A 19,675-nucleotide genomic window follows, 5' to 3' on the forward strand; every position below is an offset into this window, starting at 1 on the left:
GAGTAAGTTCATAATTTTTTCATGTGTAACACTTCAATTATTGGAGTGTTGTGCATCATAGGTGAAATACTGATATGATAGATCTGATAAAACAATATGATGATGAAGGTCAAGGTGATGATTTAAAACAATATATACACATCATAAATTTCATGTGTCAGTAGTTCATCACTTACTTGGACTTATAAGATGAAATGTGGAAGGGTATCTCTCTCTCCATTTCTATCTCATCTAATTGATTCAACTTCATTGTTTTGTTTTTTGAAGTTGGGCTCATTGCCAATATGAAAAAAATTGTCTTCTACAAACATTGGTATAGCACAAGATTCAACAGACTTCAATTACATCATGAAGCAATTGCCTAGAATTTCACAAAAAAGTTCAATAATCATTTTGATTTCTTTGTTTCACAGTGCTCAAAACTTCAGGAGTAAATTTAATTGTGTCCAGTTTTTTCTGAAAAGAAAATAACAAGCAAATCAACATAAACCCAATTATGGGATCAGATATATACACATCACAAGTGATATAATGAATTATGATAGTTTGAGTTTGGTGTTTCAAAAGGAGTGGAAAGGGTATGGGTTGGGAAGCGGTACACAAGTTCTTGACCAAAATCTCATAAGGTGTTTTAATTCACTATCAAGTCCATCAAATGCGAAATTTACAACCTAATTACACTTATGAGAAGTCAAAGCCATCGATTTCTGTCTATGATCTTTACTCAAAGATTGATGAGTCACAATCATCATATGCATTGGCACCTTCAAGGCAGATTGAGTTGACCTTTTGATCAATGTTGATTGAAAGTTGAAACAACATGAGACTTCATTTGGGTTTTGCTTGATCAGGTTGACTGTCTTGACATTGCTCTAATTTGTCTATCCAAGCTGAATTCAATTTTCCCACCTGTGAATGTGGTTTTCAATATTTCCTTGAAGGGTTCAGGATTGATTGTGATTTGCTCATTTGATTAGTTGATTTATCTTGAGAAAAAGAGTCCACTGTTGAGAGTGTAATCTGTTTTGTTCTGTTTGAGTTGAGTTGTTGAGTCGTAGAGTCTTGCAATTGTTTGATTGTTGAGACTTTGGTCCTTGAGATGGATTTACACGCCAATGTAGCTTAGTATGTATACACCCCTCCAAGTCGCGACCTGGCGGCCCCGCCCGATGATAGCATTGGGATCTGGACTATCGGGTTGCATCAGGAACTTCCTGGGGAAGTCTTCAAAGGCAAAATGCAGTATTATCAGCTCATATGTATGTTGATGCTTTGGTATTTCAGAGTTAAGCTGATCTCAGGACTGCCCTTTTATAATTTCTTTCACAGTTCAAAAAAACATGTGTTCCTCCCAAAAAAGTGAACAAGCACTCTACAAACAAAGGACCAAAAAAACAATGGGTATATAAGAATCTTTTCTCTAAATACAATGAAAGACCCAACATGGTAAACAATATGAAGTGAATGAAATAGTATAAAGTCAAATGAAAAATTGCAATACATAATAGATTGATGTATTAACATCACAAACCAAAAAACAACCACTTCATAACCCATTATTTTTCCTTCTGATATTTTCATTCCTTGAATATCATATTTGAATCTCTGAGTATATAAATTAACCCCTTCCCAAACAAGTATCATACCATTACAATATATAATCAAGAGCTGTTGCTTCTGGTTGCAGGAGAAGTCTTTGGAAGGGACTGAGAAGGATATTTGGCCATAATAATTTTATTTTTTCCAAAAATCACTCAAGCCTTCCAGATATTCTGACACCTTCATGTGTGGACATAAACTAAACTTTATTTCAGTTCATTTTGGAAGACTGTTTTTCTGCTCTTCCAGGCCAAAAATTGAGGTTGGATTGAGATTGAATTGAGATTGAACTGACATTGTTTTGAGGTTGAATTGAGATTGGATTGAGCTGGACGTACTCACTGGCCTGCCAGTGAGTAGCAAAATGTCACTGTGGTTAGAGCCCGAGGGCTGATGGCCCCTAGAGTCATCACAAACTCATCCAGACATGAGTCAATTCTCATGCCCCGAGTGGACTTTCCAGCATTTTCACGTTCAGCCTTAATAGCCACTGCCTTGATCAAGCCACGTGTGGCGTCACGATTTGAAAAGAGTCCATTCCGAGCGGAAGCAGCAACAACCGTCATGAACTGGGTGAAATCACCATTTGATGAACTTTCGATCGAAGTTTGGAGGAGACGGCAATCTGATAATTTCAATAACGTGGATGAAAAGGAGTGGGTGTTGTCGGACAAGTAATCATTTCGAGAGTACTTGATATCGTCATCTTTTGCATAATCGGAATTTAGTGCTTTTAACAAGCTACGGTTGGCCTTGAGATCTTGACAAGCGCTACACACCAAGTTCTCGTCGTTTTTCTTGCAAATTAAGGTCCTTTTGCAGTCACTCGAGTATATTGCACTCCGCTCTCCGTGCCTCTTGACTTGCCAAGTTGATCTAGCATCTAATGTTGCAATTAATTGAGACTTTTGAGCTTTTGTCAACTGATTTTCTTGAGCGTGCTTTCCAAAAAGCTCTTGGCAGATATCATGTTGGTGATTTCCACGATAGATGGTGAAGGTCTTTGAGATGAATTGGGCAATCGAGTGCGTTGCTTTTCTTCGTTCCCAAGTTTCGTCATTGAGTCCTGGACAAGCCACCGTGATCGAATTAGGAATTGAGGTGGAACGTTTGAAAAAAGTAGTCAACTGAGTGTTGTTCTTGAGGTTTTCCGTCTTGTCTTTGCAAGTTTCTGTGAAAATAGAATGTTAGTATCAAGTCAAGATCACGATGTACATAGAACATCATGATCAACTTACCAGTGGCCCAGTGAGCTTGAGCAATTCTCACACGACCGTGGCTGAGCCAAATTGTAATGGCATGAGAAATCTTTGCCGCCAGTGCGCATCTCAACCTTGCATTGCTTACACTCATCGCCTGGTCTGGATAATGGACATAATTCGATAACGTTCATGTGCTTGATATGATGCTTTTGATCCTTTGAAGTTCGTGTTTCAGCAGGTTCGAAGTTAGTTTCATCGTCAGAGGATATTACGATGATGTTGGAAACGTGACACGCCGTTCGAGCTTGCTTGACTGGAGGACTAGAGTCAGTAGAATTGTTTGGCGTTCTCGGGTTAGATTCAATTTCTAATGGGCGTTTATTGGTGACGTTTGGATCAGATCGGTCATCTGGGTCTTCAGCCCCCAAAGCTTGAGAATTAAACTCATATCAGCCTCACTGGGCTGAGCACATTGAAAAAAAGAATTGAAAAAAGATAAAAGAAATAATTCAAAAAAGATAATAAAATGATTGAGAAAGGGGCAAGTACTCATTGGAAAAAGATAAAAAAAAGATTGCAATCCAAGAAAAGGAAGCATAAAAAAAGGATGAAAACCGAGAAAAGAAAGAATTGGAAAACGAGAAGTGAAAGATTGGGAAAAAGATAAAGGAAAGAATCAAAAAAAAATCTTCACCTTTGAGCGCAGCTACAATATTCTCCAGCTTGATGTTGATAAGCATCTCGGAATTGAGGTCCCAAGTGGGATGCTTTTCAGCTTTTCGGACCCAATTGACCACCATTGGAAGGCCCAAGGTCCCCTTCAAGATATTTTCTCCGATACAATCCTTAGCAAAGGCAGCATCGAGAGTTGCATTTACTGCAACCCACATACCTTCGTCTTTGTCAGCAATCGGAGCGTTTGAGAACTGTTTGAAGATTAGATCGTGACAAGTTCCTTCTCGAAGTCTGGGGCAGTTTTCACACAGATTGAGAATCTTTCGGAGGACAGATTCAGTTGATAACATTTTCACTATTTTCACACTTTTTTCACGTGTTTGTTGAAACCTTGAGTGTACTTTATTGAGTTTGATCGGCTTGGATCACTTTGATATTGTTTTATTTATATATGTGTATGCTGAATATGCAGAATATGCAGTACGTGGTGATATGTGGAGGTTTGGAGGCTGTTGGGTGTTTGAGGCGGTGTGCAAAGCTTGTGGATCTCTGGAAGGTTTAACTTTGAAGTTCCTGCGGAACTCTACAGAGCTCTTTGGAACTTGGAAAGTCCAAAAACTCACCTTTCATGTCACCTACATCAACATTTCACACCTCAAAAGTCCACTTTCACGTCACGCACAGTTTGGCAGAAATTGGCTAAAAAGCCACTTTTATGTCACGCACATAGGCAAATTTTGCCCCCAAAAAAACACCTTTCCCGTCACCCACCTCCATAGGGGTATTCCAGGGTCCTAGCGCAAGTCTGGACTCGACAGTCTCACCGCGGCTGAACATGACCTCGACACCAGTAGTGATGATGATGAGACACCAGTGAGACGATTCATACGCAACAAACGGAGTCCGGTTCCATCAGGATTGATTTTGAGTGCCAAACAATCACGAGTCTCTGGACCAAAGCTAGTAGCCCAATCAATTGATTCAGCTATTGATCGAGTAGCAGGGTTAGAGGAGCAAAACGATAGTGATAAGGTCACCATCGCCAAAATCAAGTTAGAACAACATCCAATGAGGCAAGAAGCGATGAGCATCTTCAACAAAGAATGTAGCAAAGAATTAAAACCTCATCAAATTATCAAAGTAGTTAATGAATTAAAAAAAGATGACACTGCTTCTTTTTTCTTTCATATGGATAAGGCTTACAGGTGGGATTGGTTGAAGAGTGAGGCTGGAATACTACATGAGTATAAGGATGTAGTTGAATGATCATGTATCTAATTTCAATTCCTCTCAAAAATATTTGTATCTCAGACACGTAACTCAAACAAAAGATAACACATGTATCTTACAGTAATTAAATATTGTTATTTGTTATTTTGCCTTTAATGATGATACAATTTTGCTGCTATAAATGATGATAATGAATACAATAAGATAAAAGTTTTGACATGATGAACACAATGAGATAATGAATACAATTGTGGGATACAAAGTTAAAACTGGGATTTTAGTCCCAGTTTCCCAGTTTTTGTTTTTGGCTGTGTTTGGAACTTTCCCACGTTCTCCCAGTTTCTCAGTTTGCGTTTTTAGCGGTATTTGGGAAACTGGGAAACTGGGAAAAAACTCCCAGTTTTAACTTTGTATCCCCTAAATGAGATAAAAGTTTTGACATGATGAACACAAATGTACAATAAGATTTCTAGGCTTGCCTACGTGCTACAGGTGCATGAATATAATCATAGAACATCCTTTCTGCAAGCGAATCTCTTTGTTCAGTTGCTTGAGTACGTGCAGCAGTATTTGGCTCAACCCAGTCAGGGTTTAAATTATCACCATCTAATCTCGTTTCTAACCGTTCCTTCAGCATATACTCCTTGTAGAACTCATCTTCGCCGGACTCGATTCGGATGAGGTTATGTAGTACACAACACGCCATTACGATCATAATTTGTATCTTGTATGGATATGAAGGCATTTGAGCTAATATAGGAAACCGCATTTTAGACACGCCAAAGATCCTTTCAATTACGATTCGAAGAGATGACTGACGGTGATTATAAAGCTCCTTTGCCGTTTGTGGTGTTAGACCTGAATGTCTCCACTCCTTGAGGTGGTATCGAACCGACCGATAAGATGCAAGGAAGCCTGGTACATTGGCGTATCCAGCGTCGGCAAGATAGAAGCGGTCTGGATTGAAATCAATAGATGAAAAATCAATAATCTACAAAAGAACATCTTGAGGGAGAAAACTTTTGACTTACCCTCAGGTACTTCGAATCTACCTTCCTCAAGAGCTCGAAGAAGGACACAGGCGTCCGCTTGTGATCCTTCTAAGCCGGCGTAGACAAACGTAAACAACATATTACCGGAGCACCCCGCAAGGATGTCTTGAGAGAGATCTCCCTTTTGATTTCGATGGGCTGGCTGACGGTCAGGAGGAACAATACAAGGGATGTGAGTGCCATCTATAGCACCCAAAAACTTCTCGAAGTACGGGTAAAAGCTTGGTATCTCCTTTTGGACAAGGTCCATTTCCAGTAGGTTGCCCATATCAATGGATTCGAGTGATGCCATGCCTTTGCTTACCTTATTAAATTGCTTGCTAATCGTGTGACCGGAACGTTGGAAGCGTTCACCAGCAACTTGATGTGAACCAGAATTGCCGATGATGTATAAAAATATCATGACCTGCTCCTCTAAAGTGACACTTCTCTTGCGACAAATAATAATTTTACCTTAAAGGGCTTTGATTAAGCCCTTGAAAGCAAGCTTGTCCATACGACAGAGCTCTCGAAATCAAACGTCGCTACCGTTCAAGATTTCTTGAGTGTACTGATTTCCGCGTAGTTTGGAAGTTTTACATGGGATCTTGGTTTTTGGGGCCATGATAGAATCTAGATAGTCTTTTCCAGCTTTGATGATAAATTTCAAAAGCTTGATTGGGTGTCAAGAGGCTTCAGAAGACGCATCAGAGTCTGACTCCGAAGAGGATGACATGATGATGGGGACTGTAGTGCGTATTTATATGTAAGAGGTCAACAAGGTGAGGATAACGAGTTGAGAATGAGATGTAGATGTAGATGAGTTTGAGAATGAGATGTAGAAACAAGCAAAAGTTGAGAACGATCGAGATGGTCAACAATTCAAAAATCGATTTTCGATGGTCAACAAACCAAACGCTTTTTGATCTCTCTTTTCTCTTGTTTCTCTCTTTTTTCACAAAATGCGATTTTCAACGCTTTTTTAAAAAAAAGACTTTTCTACATGTAGAAAAGCCCTGTTCCTTAATGTGATTTCAAGAAATCACGCTTAAGTGAACGTGCTCTTAGAGAAACAAATCACCTTTGGCGACTTTGTTGAAATGTGTGACTTAGAAGAGCGCTATGCTAGAGAAATATATCAATTAGACATGTATGCAGATTACATCGTGAAGCACAAGCAGATTGTCTCGAACTTGAAGAAGAAGTACTTGTGTTGGATGGTTGGTCTACGTTATCATTTGGCAATTAGGACTGTAATCTTCCGTAGAAGAAAGTTAGTCAAGACTAAAGTTAATGGCAAGACAGTGTACAAAGAAAAAGTCAGGTTACCAAATGGTCTACAAGCCAAAGTAGCGGCAGATGCAAAATTTTTTGCGGATTGGGCCGGTGATCTCCAATTTGAGGACAATCCCTACGCAGTAGGTTGTCCAAAATTTGGTTTCAGTTTCACGACTGGGAGACCATAGGTAGAATCTTCGACCTCAAAAGCTACGGAGAAGTCAACTGAAGATAAGTCACAGTCAGTATCAACCTTTAGAGGGAAGCGAGGTGGAAATAAGAAGCCTTACGTGAGGAAGAATAATTATTATTTGAATTGTAATGGTGAGCACGGCTTAATTTGAAGCTGTTGAGAATCAAGTGTGGCGTGAGAAACTAATGACGCCAATTCTTCCAGACAACGCGCAGACGACGACAACAGTGACTCCAGCTGCTTCAACGTCCTACAAGCCTCATTACGCCTATAAAGGAGCGAAACAGAACACAAAGTCCACGACCCAAGAAGATAGTCAACCTACGTAAGTAAACTCTTTTCTAAGATTACTGATTAAGAGGTCAATCTGACAGATCCTCTTAATTTGGTTACTCAATACGGTGTGTTCCATGGCTATTGTGGGTGGTGGTCTGGATTGGGTTGGGGAAAACTTTTTCTCTTCTGTTGGGTCTTGGGAAATTTTTTTCACCATGTTAGTGCCTAATAGTCTATTAGTTGTATTCAGTGATGAAGAGTGTTGTCTAAGATGAAATACATGTGTCTGTTAGCTTGATATCGAGAGATTAGGGACAGTACCTCGATGAGCGAGAGAAGACAGCAACGTGACCTACCAGAGAGCCTAGATTCTCATCGAGATTGGTCGATGGAGAGATTGAATGCTGAAGCTCGGATTGATGCTCAGAGAGTAGCTAGATCGGATTTACAGATGGAAGAGAAATCAGCATCCAAAGATTCTAGTTTGGGAGAAGATATAGAAGAAGAGATTAAGAGACAAAAGAAGGTTCCAATACCCTTGAGCCAGAGGAAAATATTCACTATTCCAGTTCTTGATCCGTGGCCAATGCCAGTCTCCTGTAGGATGAAGGTGTATGAGTGGGTAGCCTTGATGGAAGAAGTCCATTTGAAAGAAGACATCCCTTATATAGTGAGTGGGCTCACAGAAGGGTTTTGTCTTGGCATCCCACAACACAACATTCCAGGATTGCGTTGGTACACCCCAGAGAACCATTGATTGTCTTTGGAGGCAAGGAGTCAAATAGAAGCAACCTTGAAGAAAGAGTGGGAGGCTGGGAGGAGCATAGGCCCATTTACGCATGAACAAGTATATGAGAAGTTGGGCTTCTTTAGAACAAATCCGATGGGTAGTGCGGTTAATAGCGATGGATCTGTCAGGATGGTTATTGATTTATCTTTTCCGAGGGAAGGAGAAGGACCTCCATCAGTCAATTCTTTCGTGAATAAATTGAATTATGGGACCTACTGGGATGATTTCAATAAAGTAGCAGGATTCTTTCAAGATTACCCAGGGGAATGGGATGTGGCGATTTTTGATTGGCAAAAAGCATATTGTCAATTGCCAATACATCCATGTCAGCGTCAATTCCTTTGTATTATGGACTTCTACAACAGGATTTGGGTAGACTTGGCCGTCGGATTCGGTGGTGTAGCGAGTTGTGGAGTCTTTGGAGCACCAGCTCATGTTTGGAAACAAGTGATAGAAAGACTGTTAGCGATTGTCATCTTCCGTTGGGTAGATGACAACCTCATGTTTCAACGGCAAGAGCAGAAGGTCTCGTTAGAAGATGTTACAGCCATAAGTGATTGTCTAGGTGTGATGACAAACCCGGTTAAGAACCATGAATTTGCAGTGGAGCAAAAATTTGTGGGATTTATTTGGAATGGCCACAATCACACCGTTTGATTACCTGAAGAGAAACTTTGAGAAAGGCTGCAGATTATTATCGATTTGCTCGATCCAACCAAGAAGTGGGCGTTCAACAAAGTCAAGAGTATAGTAGGCAAGCTGGTGCACACAGTGCATATAGTTCCTCATATGAGGGCATATCTGAACTCATTCTATAGGTGGTTGAAATCCTGGAAGAATAAAGCAGCCCTAAGGTATACGTCAGATAGTGTAAAATCAGATGCTCATGAATGGTACTGGGTACTTAAAAACTTCAACTCACGCCAAATAATCCCCTTGCCGAAAGCAACAGAGGTAAGGTGGGTTGGGGATGCTTCTTCCTCCTTCGGAATAGGAGTGTTGATAGGAGAGAATTGGGCATGTTTCAAATTTACTCAGGGTTGGCAGACTTTTGGTTTGGCAGAAGATAAGCGCACTATTACATGGGCAGAGACTGTAGCCATTAGATTGGGTTTACTAGTACTGCAAAAAGTCAAACGTATAGCAGGTAAGAGTCATTATCTGAGTCAAGTGGATTACACGTCTGATGTGAGAGTGGTCACCTTTTGTGTGTAGGGCTGAAACTAGCAGTATGGACTGATAATACCACCTCTCAATCAAAGGTGAAGAAGAGACATTTGAAAGATAAAACGGTAAATGAGGAATGGAAGGCCATCCAAAGATTACTTACAGTTTTAGCGTGCGACATTGAAGCAAAACGTGTAACGTCAAAAGGCAATGTCGCGGATGCCCTTTCCAGAGGTTATTTAGGAGACCTCCTGTGGTTTCGGGAAGTGTTGGTAGAAGTTCCTGAGGATCTAAACCATCTTTTGAAGCAAGTATTTCCGCCAAAAGTTCATCCGAAACCGGTAGAGGTCAAGATCTAGAGTTACTACATTGCGAACCCAATTACGAGTTAGTCCATCCATTATGCCAAGGAAATCAGTGAAGAAAGACGTACTCAATTCAAACTTGAAGAAGGTAACAAAGCCGTTTGGGGCCTTCAAGAAGCACGCTTTGGGAGAAGATGACTCAGATGCACTGCAAACATTAATCAACTTCCCCAAGTGGGCAGGAAAAAATGATTGGGAGTATCATTTATCATAAAATGATCTATCACTCCACACCTGATCCATATCACCCACACTACATATGTGTAGCAGGCTCAGTGAATTGGTGGTTATCATGTACATACAGTTCTGCTCAGTTATCTGCTCAGCAGGATGAGTTATTCATATGTAATACATGCTGTAACGTTTTTCAGATTGACAAAAGCATTCAAAAGATAGACTACATACACTGACTCAACCTTTTGGTGTAATCTCATCAACTCAACTGCATGTAATACCCTTTCTGTTACTAAGAAATAGCTTCAAAAATATTGCCTGAGCAGCTACAGAATTATATGTAGTGAATTCTTGGGACAACTTTTTCCAAGTCAAAAATGTTACATGTTGTATAACATGTGATTTATATATTTTGATGGGCAAAAAACTGAGCAGTCCTGTATGTACATAATAGAAAACTATTTACTTAGCGTACTGCACATATGTAGTGTGGGTGTTGAGGCTCAGGTGAGCGGTATTGGATCTTTTTATGACAAACTGTACTATTAATCATTTTCCTCTTCCAATGTGGGGAAGTTGAATGATGTTCACAGTGATGTAGATGAAGTTAAGCAACATTACCTAAGAGGAGCATGGGAAGCCGGTACTTTGAAGAGCTATAATTCAGGGATTGTGAAGTTACATTGATTCACAGTCGTGAAGAAAATTGATAAATCAAAACTCCTACCAATCTCATCTTCATTACTAAAACGTTTTGTGGTTTGGGCTTTGAAGAAAGAAGTCGAGAAAGCGGCTGACGATGAATCTGTAAAACATACAACTTTGAAGTCTTAAGTGGCAGGAATCAAAGCCTGGCATCTTTTCCATGATGAAGAGTACCCGACGAAGGTAGACAACACGGTGAAAGCTCTTTTAAAAGCGTTGAGAATGATGGAAGCAGAGCTAGAAGAAGTCGACAAGAAAAGACCGCCGGTGTTGATCTCAGATCTAGTTATCTTGTTGGAAGTTTTACCAGAGGAAGGAGAGATTGGCCTAGCGATGTTGACAGTGGCCCTGGTATGTTTCTGGGGGACAGCTAGGTTGGGAGAGTTGATCTTCAATGACTCTAAGAGAACGGTGCCAAAGTGGAATGACTTGAGATGGGCGGTTGACCGATCCTGGGTAGAAATCACAATTCATAATGCCAAAACAGCTCGTCCAGGTGAAATCCAGTTCATTAAATTATATCGCCAAGACTCTTTGTTGGATCCGGTATCTGCGTTGGAAGAGTGGTCCCACTTCAAAGACTGGAAGTGTAGCAATGAGATTTTTCCAATTAGTATAGGAGGGAAGAAAAGACGTTTAGGAAAGGTAGAGACAATAACTCACTTCAGAAACGTGTGGAATTCCCGTTGATTGAAGAAAGACCAATTACTCCATGGCCACTCGTTCCGGATTGGTGGTGCTTCACTGAGGTGGAATTTAGGAGCTGACAAAGATGAGATAAAGAATTGCGGTTGTTGGGCATCAGACGCTTATAAGATATATCTCAGGAAGTATTCAGATAAAGAATTAGCAAAGACTAAGAAGCTGTTAAGAGATTTGATTCGGTTGAAATAGATAAGCAGGTAGTATTGCACCTGGTAGTGGATCGACGGATCTTCGTTGAAGACTGATCCTTCTAGAGACTTCAAATGGCGTAATTCAATTATCCTTTTGATACAGTAAGGTTCTGTAGTGTCAAACTCTACGTGGTTTGAGGGTTGGGGCTTCTCAGGGCTCACGGCTCAAATCCCCGCGAGTCTAGGGGAAGAGAAGCCCTTAGCGGTTTCTTTGCTCTCAACCCGGCAAGGCAGTTATACCCCGGTAATAATAACATATTACCGGTGGTAGACCCGCCTAGCTCGCCGGGGCATACCCCCAAACCACCAGTAGTAGATACATAACATATTTATTAGTAGTGGTCGCAAAGAATGCCCTTAAGGGGTCCATTCTTTGGGAACACATGTAATGAGTTGAGATAGAAGTACAAGTAGAATATGTACTTCTAACTACTCATCCTAAACATTGCACATACCAGTTAGTAATTGGACCGCAGGCCTCCCTTGGACCCAATGGAGGACACCGCGCCTGTTGGCTTGTGTTAAGCCAAGCTTCAAACAGAGTTGCAAGCAATTTGTATCTGGCATCTGCGTCTGCGGATCCGCAATTGATACTCGGAGATCAACAATACACGGTGATTGAAGTGGGCGAGTATAAGATGAGGACTTGGAATAGAAGAAAAAAGAGAAATTGGAAAAAGGATGGCGAGCAAGGGATAGATTAGATTGAATGAAACGGGGTGAAAAGAAGATACTGGTGTAAGAACTAGTGGATTAGAGGGTGATGGGAAGAAGAGGTTCACCTTATATCTATTTCAATTTGCCATGGTCTGTCCCAATACTGGAACAGCTCCACTCAATAGTGCGGGAGCGGAGCGGGTGTGGAGCGCTTTTTTTGGGGCTCCGCGCACCACGCATTGGAGCGGAGCCTCTTCCCCGCTCCGGGATACCTGGAATTCCTAGAGCGGAGCAATCGCTCCGCTCACCTCCCCGATCCGGCACTCCCCGCTCTTTAGTGCGGAGCAGAAACCCTGTACCCAGGGGAAAGGGTACAGGCTTGTAAGGTGGCTTCCCTCTTTGATTTAAGCTCATATCATTCATCCTTTTGAACACCAACACCAAAAGATCGCGGCGCATCAATAAACCAGTTAAAACTAATCTACATCCAGATTTGATTTCACATTCTAATAAGTTGAGTAATCCAATCAAATCAATTTCAATCAATTTTCTGCAAATTAAACTGATTAAATGATGACTCCTCAAATTCAATTCTTGATCTAGAATCAATTCTCTGATTAATTTATGTATTGATTGTGATGATGATCCTACTATAGATTCAATGTGGCTTAATTCTGATATCATTGTACTTGATGGTTTTGTTTTTAAACTTTCATCTTGATTCAAATCGGATGAATTGTAAACCAAATTCAAGAGTGTTTCTAATTGATGATAACCTATTTCAGGATGATCTCAATCAATACTCAAGATTGATTTGCTTTCAATGATATCACAGGGTTCATCAGATGGCCTTACATGAAAACTATTTTGAATCTTTACATTAATCTTTTCTTCTAACCATTCTCTCATATACCTTGTATAGTTTTCTAATTCTGGTTCTTCAATTACTCTTGAATCTTGATGAGACTGATATAAATCATTTAATCTAATTGATACATTTCCAACTTGAATAGGATTGAATGAACTATCATCACCCATGAGTTTATATAGTTATATGATATATGCTAGTTGTTATAGTTATAGTTACGTTGTGAGGGTAGTGACTCTTTTGAAGGAGGCTACTCTCACTAATTGTGGTACTGGGACTAGTTAAATGATGAATTATAATAATTTATTCTTATATTTCAACTGTTAAACTAGGTACAAAGAAGGAGATGATGATGAGAAAGGGTGAGATAAGATGGGAGGTTAACAACTAAGAGTCTGCTGGGACAAATCCTGGCAGACTACAGTTAGTTGACTCTTAAAGAAGAGGTTTTTATTTGTTAATGATGAAAAGGGTGAGAACAGGATCCCAATGTTCTCCAATATCCTTCTTGGTACTGGATAAGGAGTGATTATAAAGATCACTATCTTGGTTATCTCTTAGAGGTCACCAACCTGTTTGGTTATTATCTTGGAGGTCACCAACCTATTGGTTATTATCTCAGAGGTCACCAACCTAGTATATAAACTACTTAGGGGAAGTAGAGGATCCAGAAGTGAAGTGTATAACTTACTAGGATCTAGTCAGGAAAGATCAAGGTATATAGAATGAATCACTAGTATTACTATTTGTAATACTCTTGATTGTTATTCTAATTGAACTCTTGATGGTTCTTTAGAAAGTGGTATGTATAAAACTTGGTTTCTTCTCTGAGGATGAACTGAGTTTTGGTTTATATATTCAGCTCTTTAAACCTAATATTGTGATATACACAAGTGTTACAATATTAGGTTTATAGTTATTATTTTTATTATTTTTATAATTACTTACACTTAATGTTATGTTCAGTAGTCATTAAGTGTTTTATGCTATATAAGCATTTTTAACTCTTGATACTGAGTTATGAGATGTTACTACTGTTTTTTTGTATGTAATCTTATATGTTACATATTAGTTCTTGATTACGTATATATGTAATTAGTGTTTTATACATATCTTATTACATGTTACATATATTTCTAAGATATATGTACATGTATTTGGGTTTTATGAGTAATATTTATATTTACAAGTTAGTCTTTGGGTACATGTGTATGTACCCAGGGCTGACATACGTAGTGTACTCAAGTTCCTCACCGTGAAAGAAATCCATATCTTATGTCTTTTTCTCATTGATCAACCGCTCAAAAGAGTGGTGCGGAGCGCTAGCGGAGCGGCAAAACCGCTCCGCTCCACCCAAGCCCAATTTTTTTTGAAAAAAAGCGGAGCAGGTGTGTGGCGCTCGAGCGCAGTTGCTCCGCTCCGCCCCCAAAACTGGTCAAAATCCAGAGCGGTGCGGAGCGGTTCCAGTATTGCCTGTCCGATTCGAGGCTTGCAGGTTATGTCGGAGGAATGGCAAACCACTTTGGGCAAGATAGGGTGACGTGGTTGGTCCTCTCCCTGGGTTCGTCCATGTCCAGATCGAGAAGCTAGAGGCGGATTTCTGGCAATATTGGAAAGGATTGAAGGGCCTAGGGTTGCTTGATTGCCAAATCTGGTGGCAATCAGCAGTAATATAGCCTGTATACACATACAGTTTACGCAACACACGCTACTTAGAGCATCCACTATCATGACAGTGTTTTATCGTAAATTTTGCGGTCCCAACCGCGAAATTTAATCATGTGTGTAACAAATAAATTGGTAAACGCATGAAATCCACTATGAGCTGCTTTACGATTGGATTTACCAATGATAAATCACTGTGAATCAACCAGATCCACAGTGGTATGATTTTGAAATGAATCATCTCATTTCTTGTAATCTTCATCCCAAAAAATCACTCATAATCGCAATGCCCTCTTTGTTGAAAAGACAAGTGACAATGAGGAACAACAAGAGTATGACCAACTGGCCTTGGACTCTTGTTTGATGAACCTGGTATGCCACCTCTGCCTTCTCACACTCACATCCGAATTGATCAAGATGTATCAATACCGCACTCAATGTTCTCCAAAACTATACAATGACTTGCCTAACACTAGATATGAAGTCAAGTTCAAACATAGATCACTAGGATAATCAAAGAACTACACATGATTGATTTCAACTTGTTAAATCTTGGCTGTTGCTATTTGCAGCCCACAAGAAAACCATGTAGGCGCTGGCCAAATTACGCCTACATGGGTGTTTCCCGCGAAGAAGCGCCTACATTTATGATGTAGGCGCTGGAAACCATCCAAAATGACGCCTACATGTCAAAAAACCCATGTAGGCGTCATTTGGTTACGCCTACATTCAAAAAATGAAATGTAGGCGCTATTTTCAAGTGCCTACATGGGAAATCCAATGTAGGCGCTCAAAATTTATGCCTACATTTTTAAAAATGAGCGCATACATTCAATTTTCAGCTCAAATAAGTGCCTACATGCAGTCCTGCATATGTAGGCGCTACAAATCCGGCAACTACAACTCCAGACTGGTCTGAAGGGTAATGAAGAACAATTTTCAAGTCAAAATGAGAGTATTGGAAGATGGAAAAAGCAGTTTGGACTCAAAATGAGTGTATCGGAAGACAGATAAAGCAGTTTGGAGTCGAAATCAGTGTATCAGAAGACGGAAAAGTCACTCCGGAGTCAAAATGAGTGTATCAGAAGACGGAAAAAGTAGTAAATTATTTCAACTCTGAACTCAGTTTGGAGTCAAAATGAGTGTATCAGAAGCGGAAAAAGAAGTAGATTATTTCAACTCTGAACTGCTATTCACGTCTTCTGATACACTCACTTCAGAGTTGAAAAGAGCATATTCATCTTCCAATATGCTTAACTGCTTTTTCCATCTTCCAAAACACTCATTTCAACTCCAAGCTGCTTTTTCCATCTTCCGATACACTCATTTCAACTCCGAACTGCTTTTTCGGTCTTCCAATACTCTCATTTTGACTTGAAACTTCTTCTTCATTAGCCGTCAGACCAGTCTGGAGTTGTAGGTGTTGGATTTGGAGCGCCTACATATGCAAGACTGCATGTAGGCGCTTATTTGAGCTGAAAATTGAATGTAGGCGCTCAAAAATAGCGCCTACATTTCAAATTAGATATGTAGGTGCTTGAAAATTACGCCTACATTCTGAAATTTTGAATGTAGGCGTAACCAAATGACGCCTACATGGGTTGTTTATCATGTAGGCGTCATTTTCAATGGTTTTCAGTGCCTACATCATAAATGTAGGCGCTTTTTCGTGGGAAACACCCATGTAGGCGCTGCCAAAACAGCGCCTACATGGTTTTCTTGTGGGCTGCAAATAGCAATGGCCTAAATCTTTAGAAAGGAAGAGTTCATTCTTACATATTATCAGGACAACAAACATTATCGAATGAATCAAGAACCAAATTGAGAAACTATTTAAAAGAATCAAATCTTGAATTAGTCGGATCGATTAATGAAGATTATGAAGATCTTATTGGTGTGGGAATGGGATTGAGATGGATGATGGATAGAAGTATGACACAAATCGAAAGGGTAGCTATTCAACAAACCAATCAAAGATGAGAACACTCGAAGTTGAGTCTTGGGGATGAGTTTTGAAGTTTGAACTTTGGAGTTGAGGGTTTGAGGGTTGAAATTTGAGATTTGAAGTCTTGGACTGTGGAGTTTTGAAGTTTGAGGTTTTGAAAAATGTTGTTGTTAACCGGTTATCCTACAATAAATCAAGTCGTAGGCTTGCGCAGATTTGAACAAGTGGGATGCAAGAGTTGACACAGTCGTACGGACCGCAAGTCTAAAACAGGTCCATAGTGGACCTGTCTATAATTTAGTGTTAAAGTTATGATAAATCACTTGGTTACCGCACCCATAGTGGATGCTCTTAGCGTGTTGCGCCGCAGCTGCTGCTGTAGCCTAGCGACAAAAAAAAGGCTGAAACCTAAGCCAGGTTATGCTGCTTAACACCCGCAACAAATCCTCCCTTACGGGATAATGCTGCTGGCCATTGAAACCCGCTAGGCAACGTTATGCAACGCTACGGATAACGTAGCTGACCCAGGGTTTATTTGATCAAGTTGATTATTGAGAAGATTAGTTTAAATAAATGATTGATAAGAAGATGAAAAAGTTGATTGATGAGAGGGTGATAGAAATTGAAGGATAGTAGAGAGTGGTTTTAGGAAGGGGGTGATGCATTCCTTAGTAGAATCAGTAGATTTGGTGGATACAAATTCAGTACAGATTCTGTAGAGGTGCAGTACTAGAAAATCTGTAGGTACTGATCTGTACTTTGTAGACAATTGGGGATTTTTGGCCTTACAGGTTGGTATGAGTATTGACATATGGGAATGGGTCGGGGAAAGGGTGTTGGATAATGATGTAACCGTATCATGTCACCACATCCACTCCTTGTAGATGAAACTATATAGCTACTCATTCATAGAATGGCAATCTATGATTTCACAAGAAGAGTTGGATGAAAGGGATGAAGGCAATTCCCCAATTCCCAACTTCTTCATCCTAAAATTATAATCTAAAATCTATCATCTTTTTACATCCATTTCATTATCCTAGATTCTTTCCTGTCTTGAAGAATTTTAGTAGATAAAATTATTTACCTCCCACCCGCCCTACATCATTAACATTTTTGCATCATTTTTCTTCAGAAAAAATCAGAAAATAGTAGTTTAGTATAAGTTGTTGTTTCAGTCTTAATTTTATCAAAAACACATATTTTTATTGTTGTAGGTGCGAGAAATGCGCAAGCTGCCCTCATAGAACTAGAATTTGTTTTCTTATCTTAAGTTTATGTCCTAGTTGCGCTTTTCTAATTTCTGTCAGGTCTAGTTCACATCATGCTGATTAAACCTGACCTCGCGGCTGTTTAGAGTGATCATGATACACGTAGTATCCAAAACCAAAGAGACCCATTCCTAGTGCAGTAAGTTTCAGTCAAATTTACAGTACCGAGGTCGTTTACAGCAACAACGGTGGATGCTCTAAGTCTGCATTAAGTCTGCATTTGTCTGAATTAATTCTGCATTATTTTTCATTCTGTGCATTAAACTCAATCATATTTTACCTTGAGAAATGTATTCTTTTTGCAGTGTGAATTGCAGGTGTCTTATTGTAATTACTTTGAGATTAGTGAGCTAAGATACTGATGTTGATACAAACCATTCCCACTTCGCATCTTCAAAGGCTATGGTATGGAGCTGCAATGCAGATTACAAAAGTTACGTAAAAGGAACATTTCAAAAAGGAGATATCAAAATTAGAGGACAGAAGAATGAATGGATTCAGTACAATAAGACCGAGGTTAGGCTGATCAGTCAAGGCTATAGATATCGATATTATGCTGCAGTAGTTTCGTCAGATTTACGAGTGTGTGTGACTTTCATGAGCTCGGGGGTTGCGAGTTCAATGATGGAATGAGTTACATTCGCCCTCCGTAGACCGTCTAAGATCAAGAACAAGGTACTTTGGAAGGTGATCACATCAGTCCTGTGACATCTGAACGTATGATGACCACTCCGCTTACATGTTTCCCAAGGTTGCAATGGTATTGTTCATGCCCTGTAGAATTGTAAAAAGTATGAGAAAAAGGAAAGAAGGCGTGTAGATCTTGAATATACATAATGCAACTTACAATACGAAGTATAAGCCAAAAGCTAGGATTGAAAATGAATTGACCTTTCTGAACTAAACACGCCTTGAGGGAAATGTAAAACATAAGATAAATTCAAGCAATCAAATATGTACATTTGGATTTGACAAGAAAATGTAGGCTGAAGTTTAACACATACTGCGGAAATTACTAGAAGGAGATTTAAGAATATGATGGCAAATTCTATCACGGTATTTGCAAAGACTCCTTCCAGTTGTCGTTTCACTGAAACATCCAACCCTCTTCGATTCTTGAAACTTTGGAATACCGAATATACAAATGGAATATAGAGCTGATAAAGATTGAAGCATGCGTTTTTAGATTGAGATATCTTGCCCATGAATGAAGGACTTACCAAAAATGTTAATGCATTGAAGAAGATATAAGAATCTAAACCCGCCACGGTGAAACGCACCAAAAGATCCTGATTGAAGGAATGAACTTACATCTTCAGCTGTACTCATACCACTACATTTCAAAAAAGAACTGACGATATGGGGAAATGCCCGTTCGAGTTTAACGACTAGAGGTAGCACGCGAGCCGCGCTGCAAGTGGATGGTGTACAGGCAGGGGCCGACTCCCGTAGATATTGAACAACGGGCATCGCCAGCTCTCTGACGCGGTGATACTCCAGGGTGAGTTGGAAGAAGTAGGTGACAATCGCCGCTGAGATTTGAGGAGAGTTTTAGAGAGTTTCATGTACCGTTGCATTGAAAGAATATGTAAGCTTACCAGTAGGTGCAAATACAATTGCCATCAACGATATATTCAATGCCCATGTTGCTGTGGTTGAGAGCAATCTTCCCGTGGGATTCATGCTTT

The 19,675-nt window shown here is 39.9% G+C and overlaps 2 protein-coding genes across 2 annotated transcripts; both read right to left on the reverse strand.

Annotated features, from left to right (window-relative positions):
- Positions 1-2,161: 2,161 nt before the first annotated feature.
- Positions 2,162-3,826, reverse strand: MELLADRAFT_69961 (uncharacterized protein; the record flags this gene model as incomplete). The annotated part of the gene is made up of 5 exons (XM_007419176.1): positions 2,162-2,224; positions 2,379-2,770; positions 2,838-2,907; positions 2,933-3,231; positions 3,694-3,826. The coding sequence occupies 5 exons, from the start codon at positions 3,824-3,826 to the stop codon at positions 2,162-2,164; spliced, it is 957 nt and encodes a 318-aa protein (XP_007419238.1).
- A 14,439-nt stretch (positions 3,827-18,265) lies between these two features.
- MELLADRAFT_73728 (uncharacterized protein) lies at positions 18,266-19,408 on the reverse strand (the record flags this gene model as incomplete). Its single annotated transcript, XM_007419175.1, has 5 exons — positions 18,266-18,665; positions 18,727-18,761; positions 18,835-19,144; positions 19,208-19,276; positions 19,344-19,408. The coding sequence occupies 3 exons, from the start codon at positions 18,916-18,918 to the stop codon at positions 18,539-18,541; spliced, it is 246 nt and encodes an 81-aa protein (XP_007419237.1).
- Between the last annotated feature and the right edge of the window lie 267 nt (positions 19,409-19,675).

This window comes from Melampsora larici-populina, assembly GCF_000204055.1.
Source record: "Melampsora larici-populina 98AG31 unplaced genomic scaffold MELLAscaffold_138, whole genome shotgun sequence".
Classification (NCBI taxonomy): domain Eukaryota; kingdom Fungi; phylum Basidiomycota; class Pucciniomycetes; order Pucciniales; family Melampsoraceae; genus Melampsora; species Melampsora laricis-populina.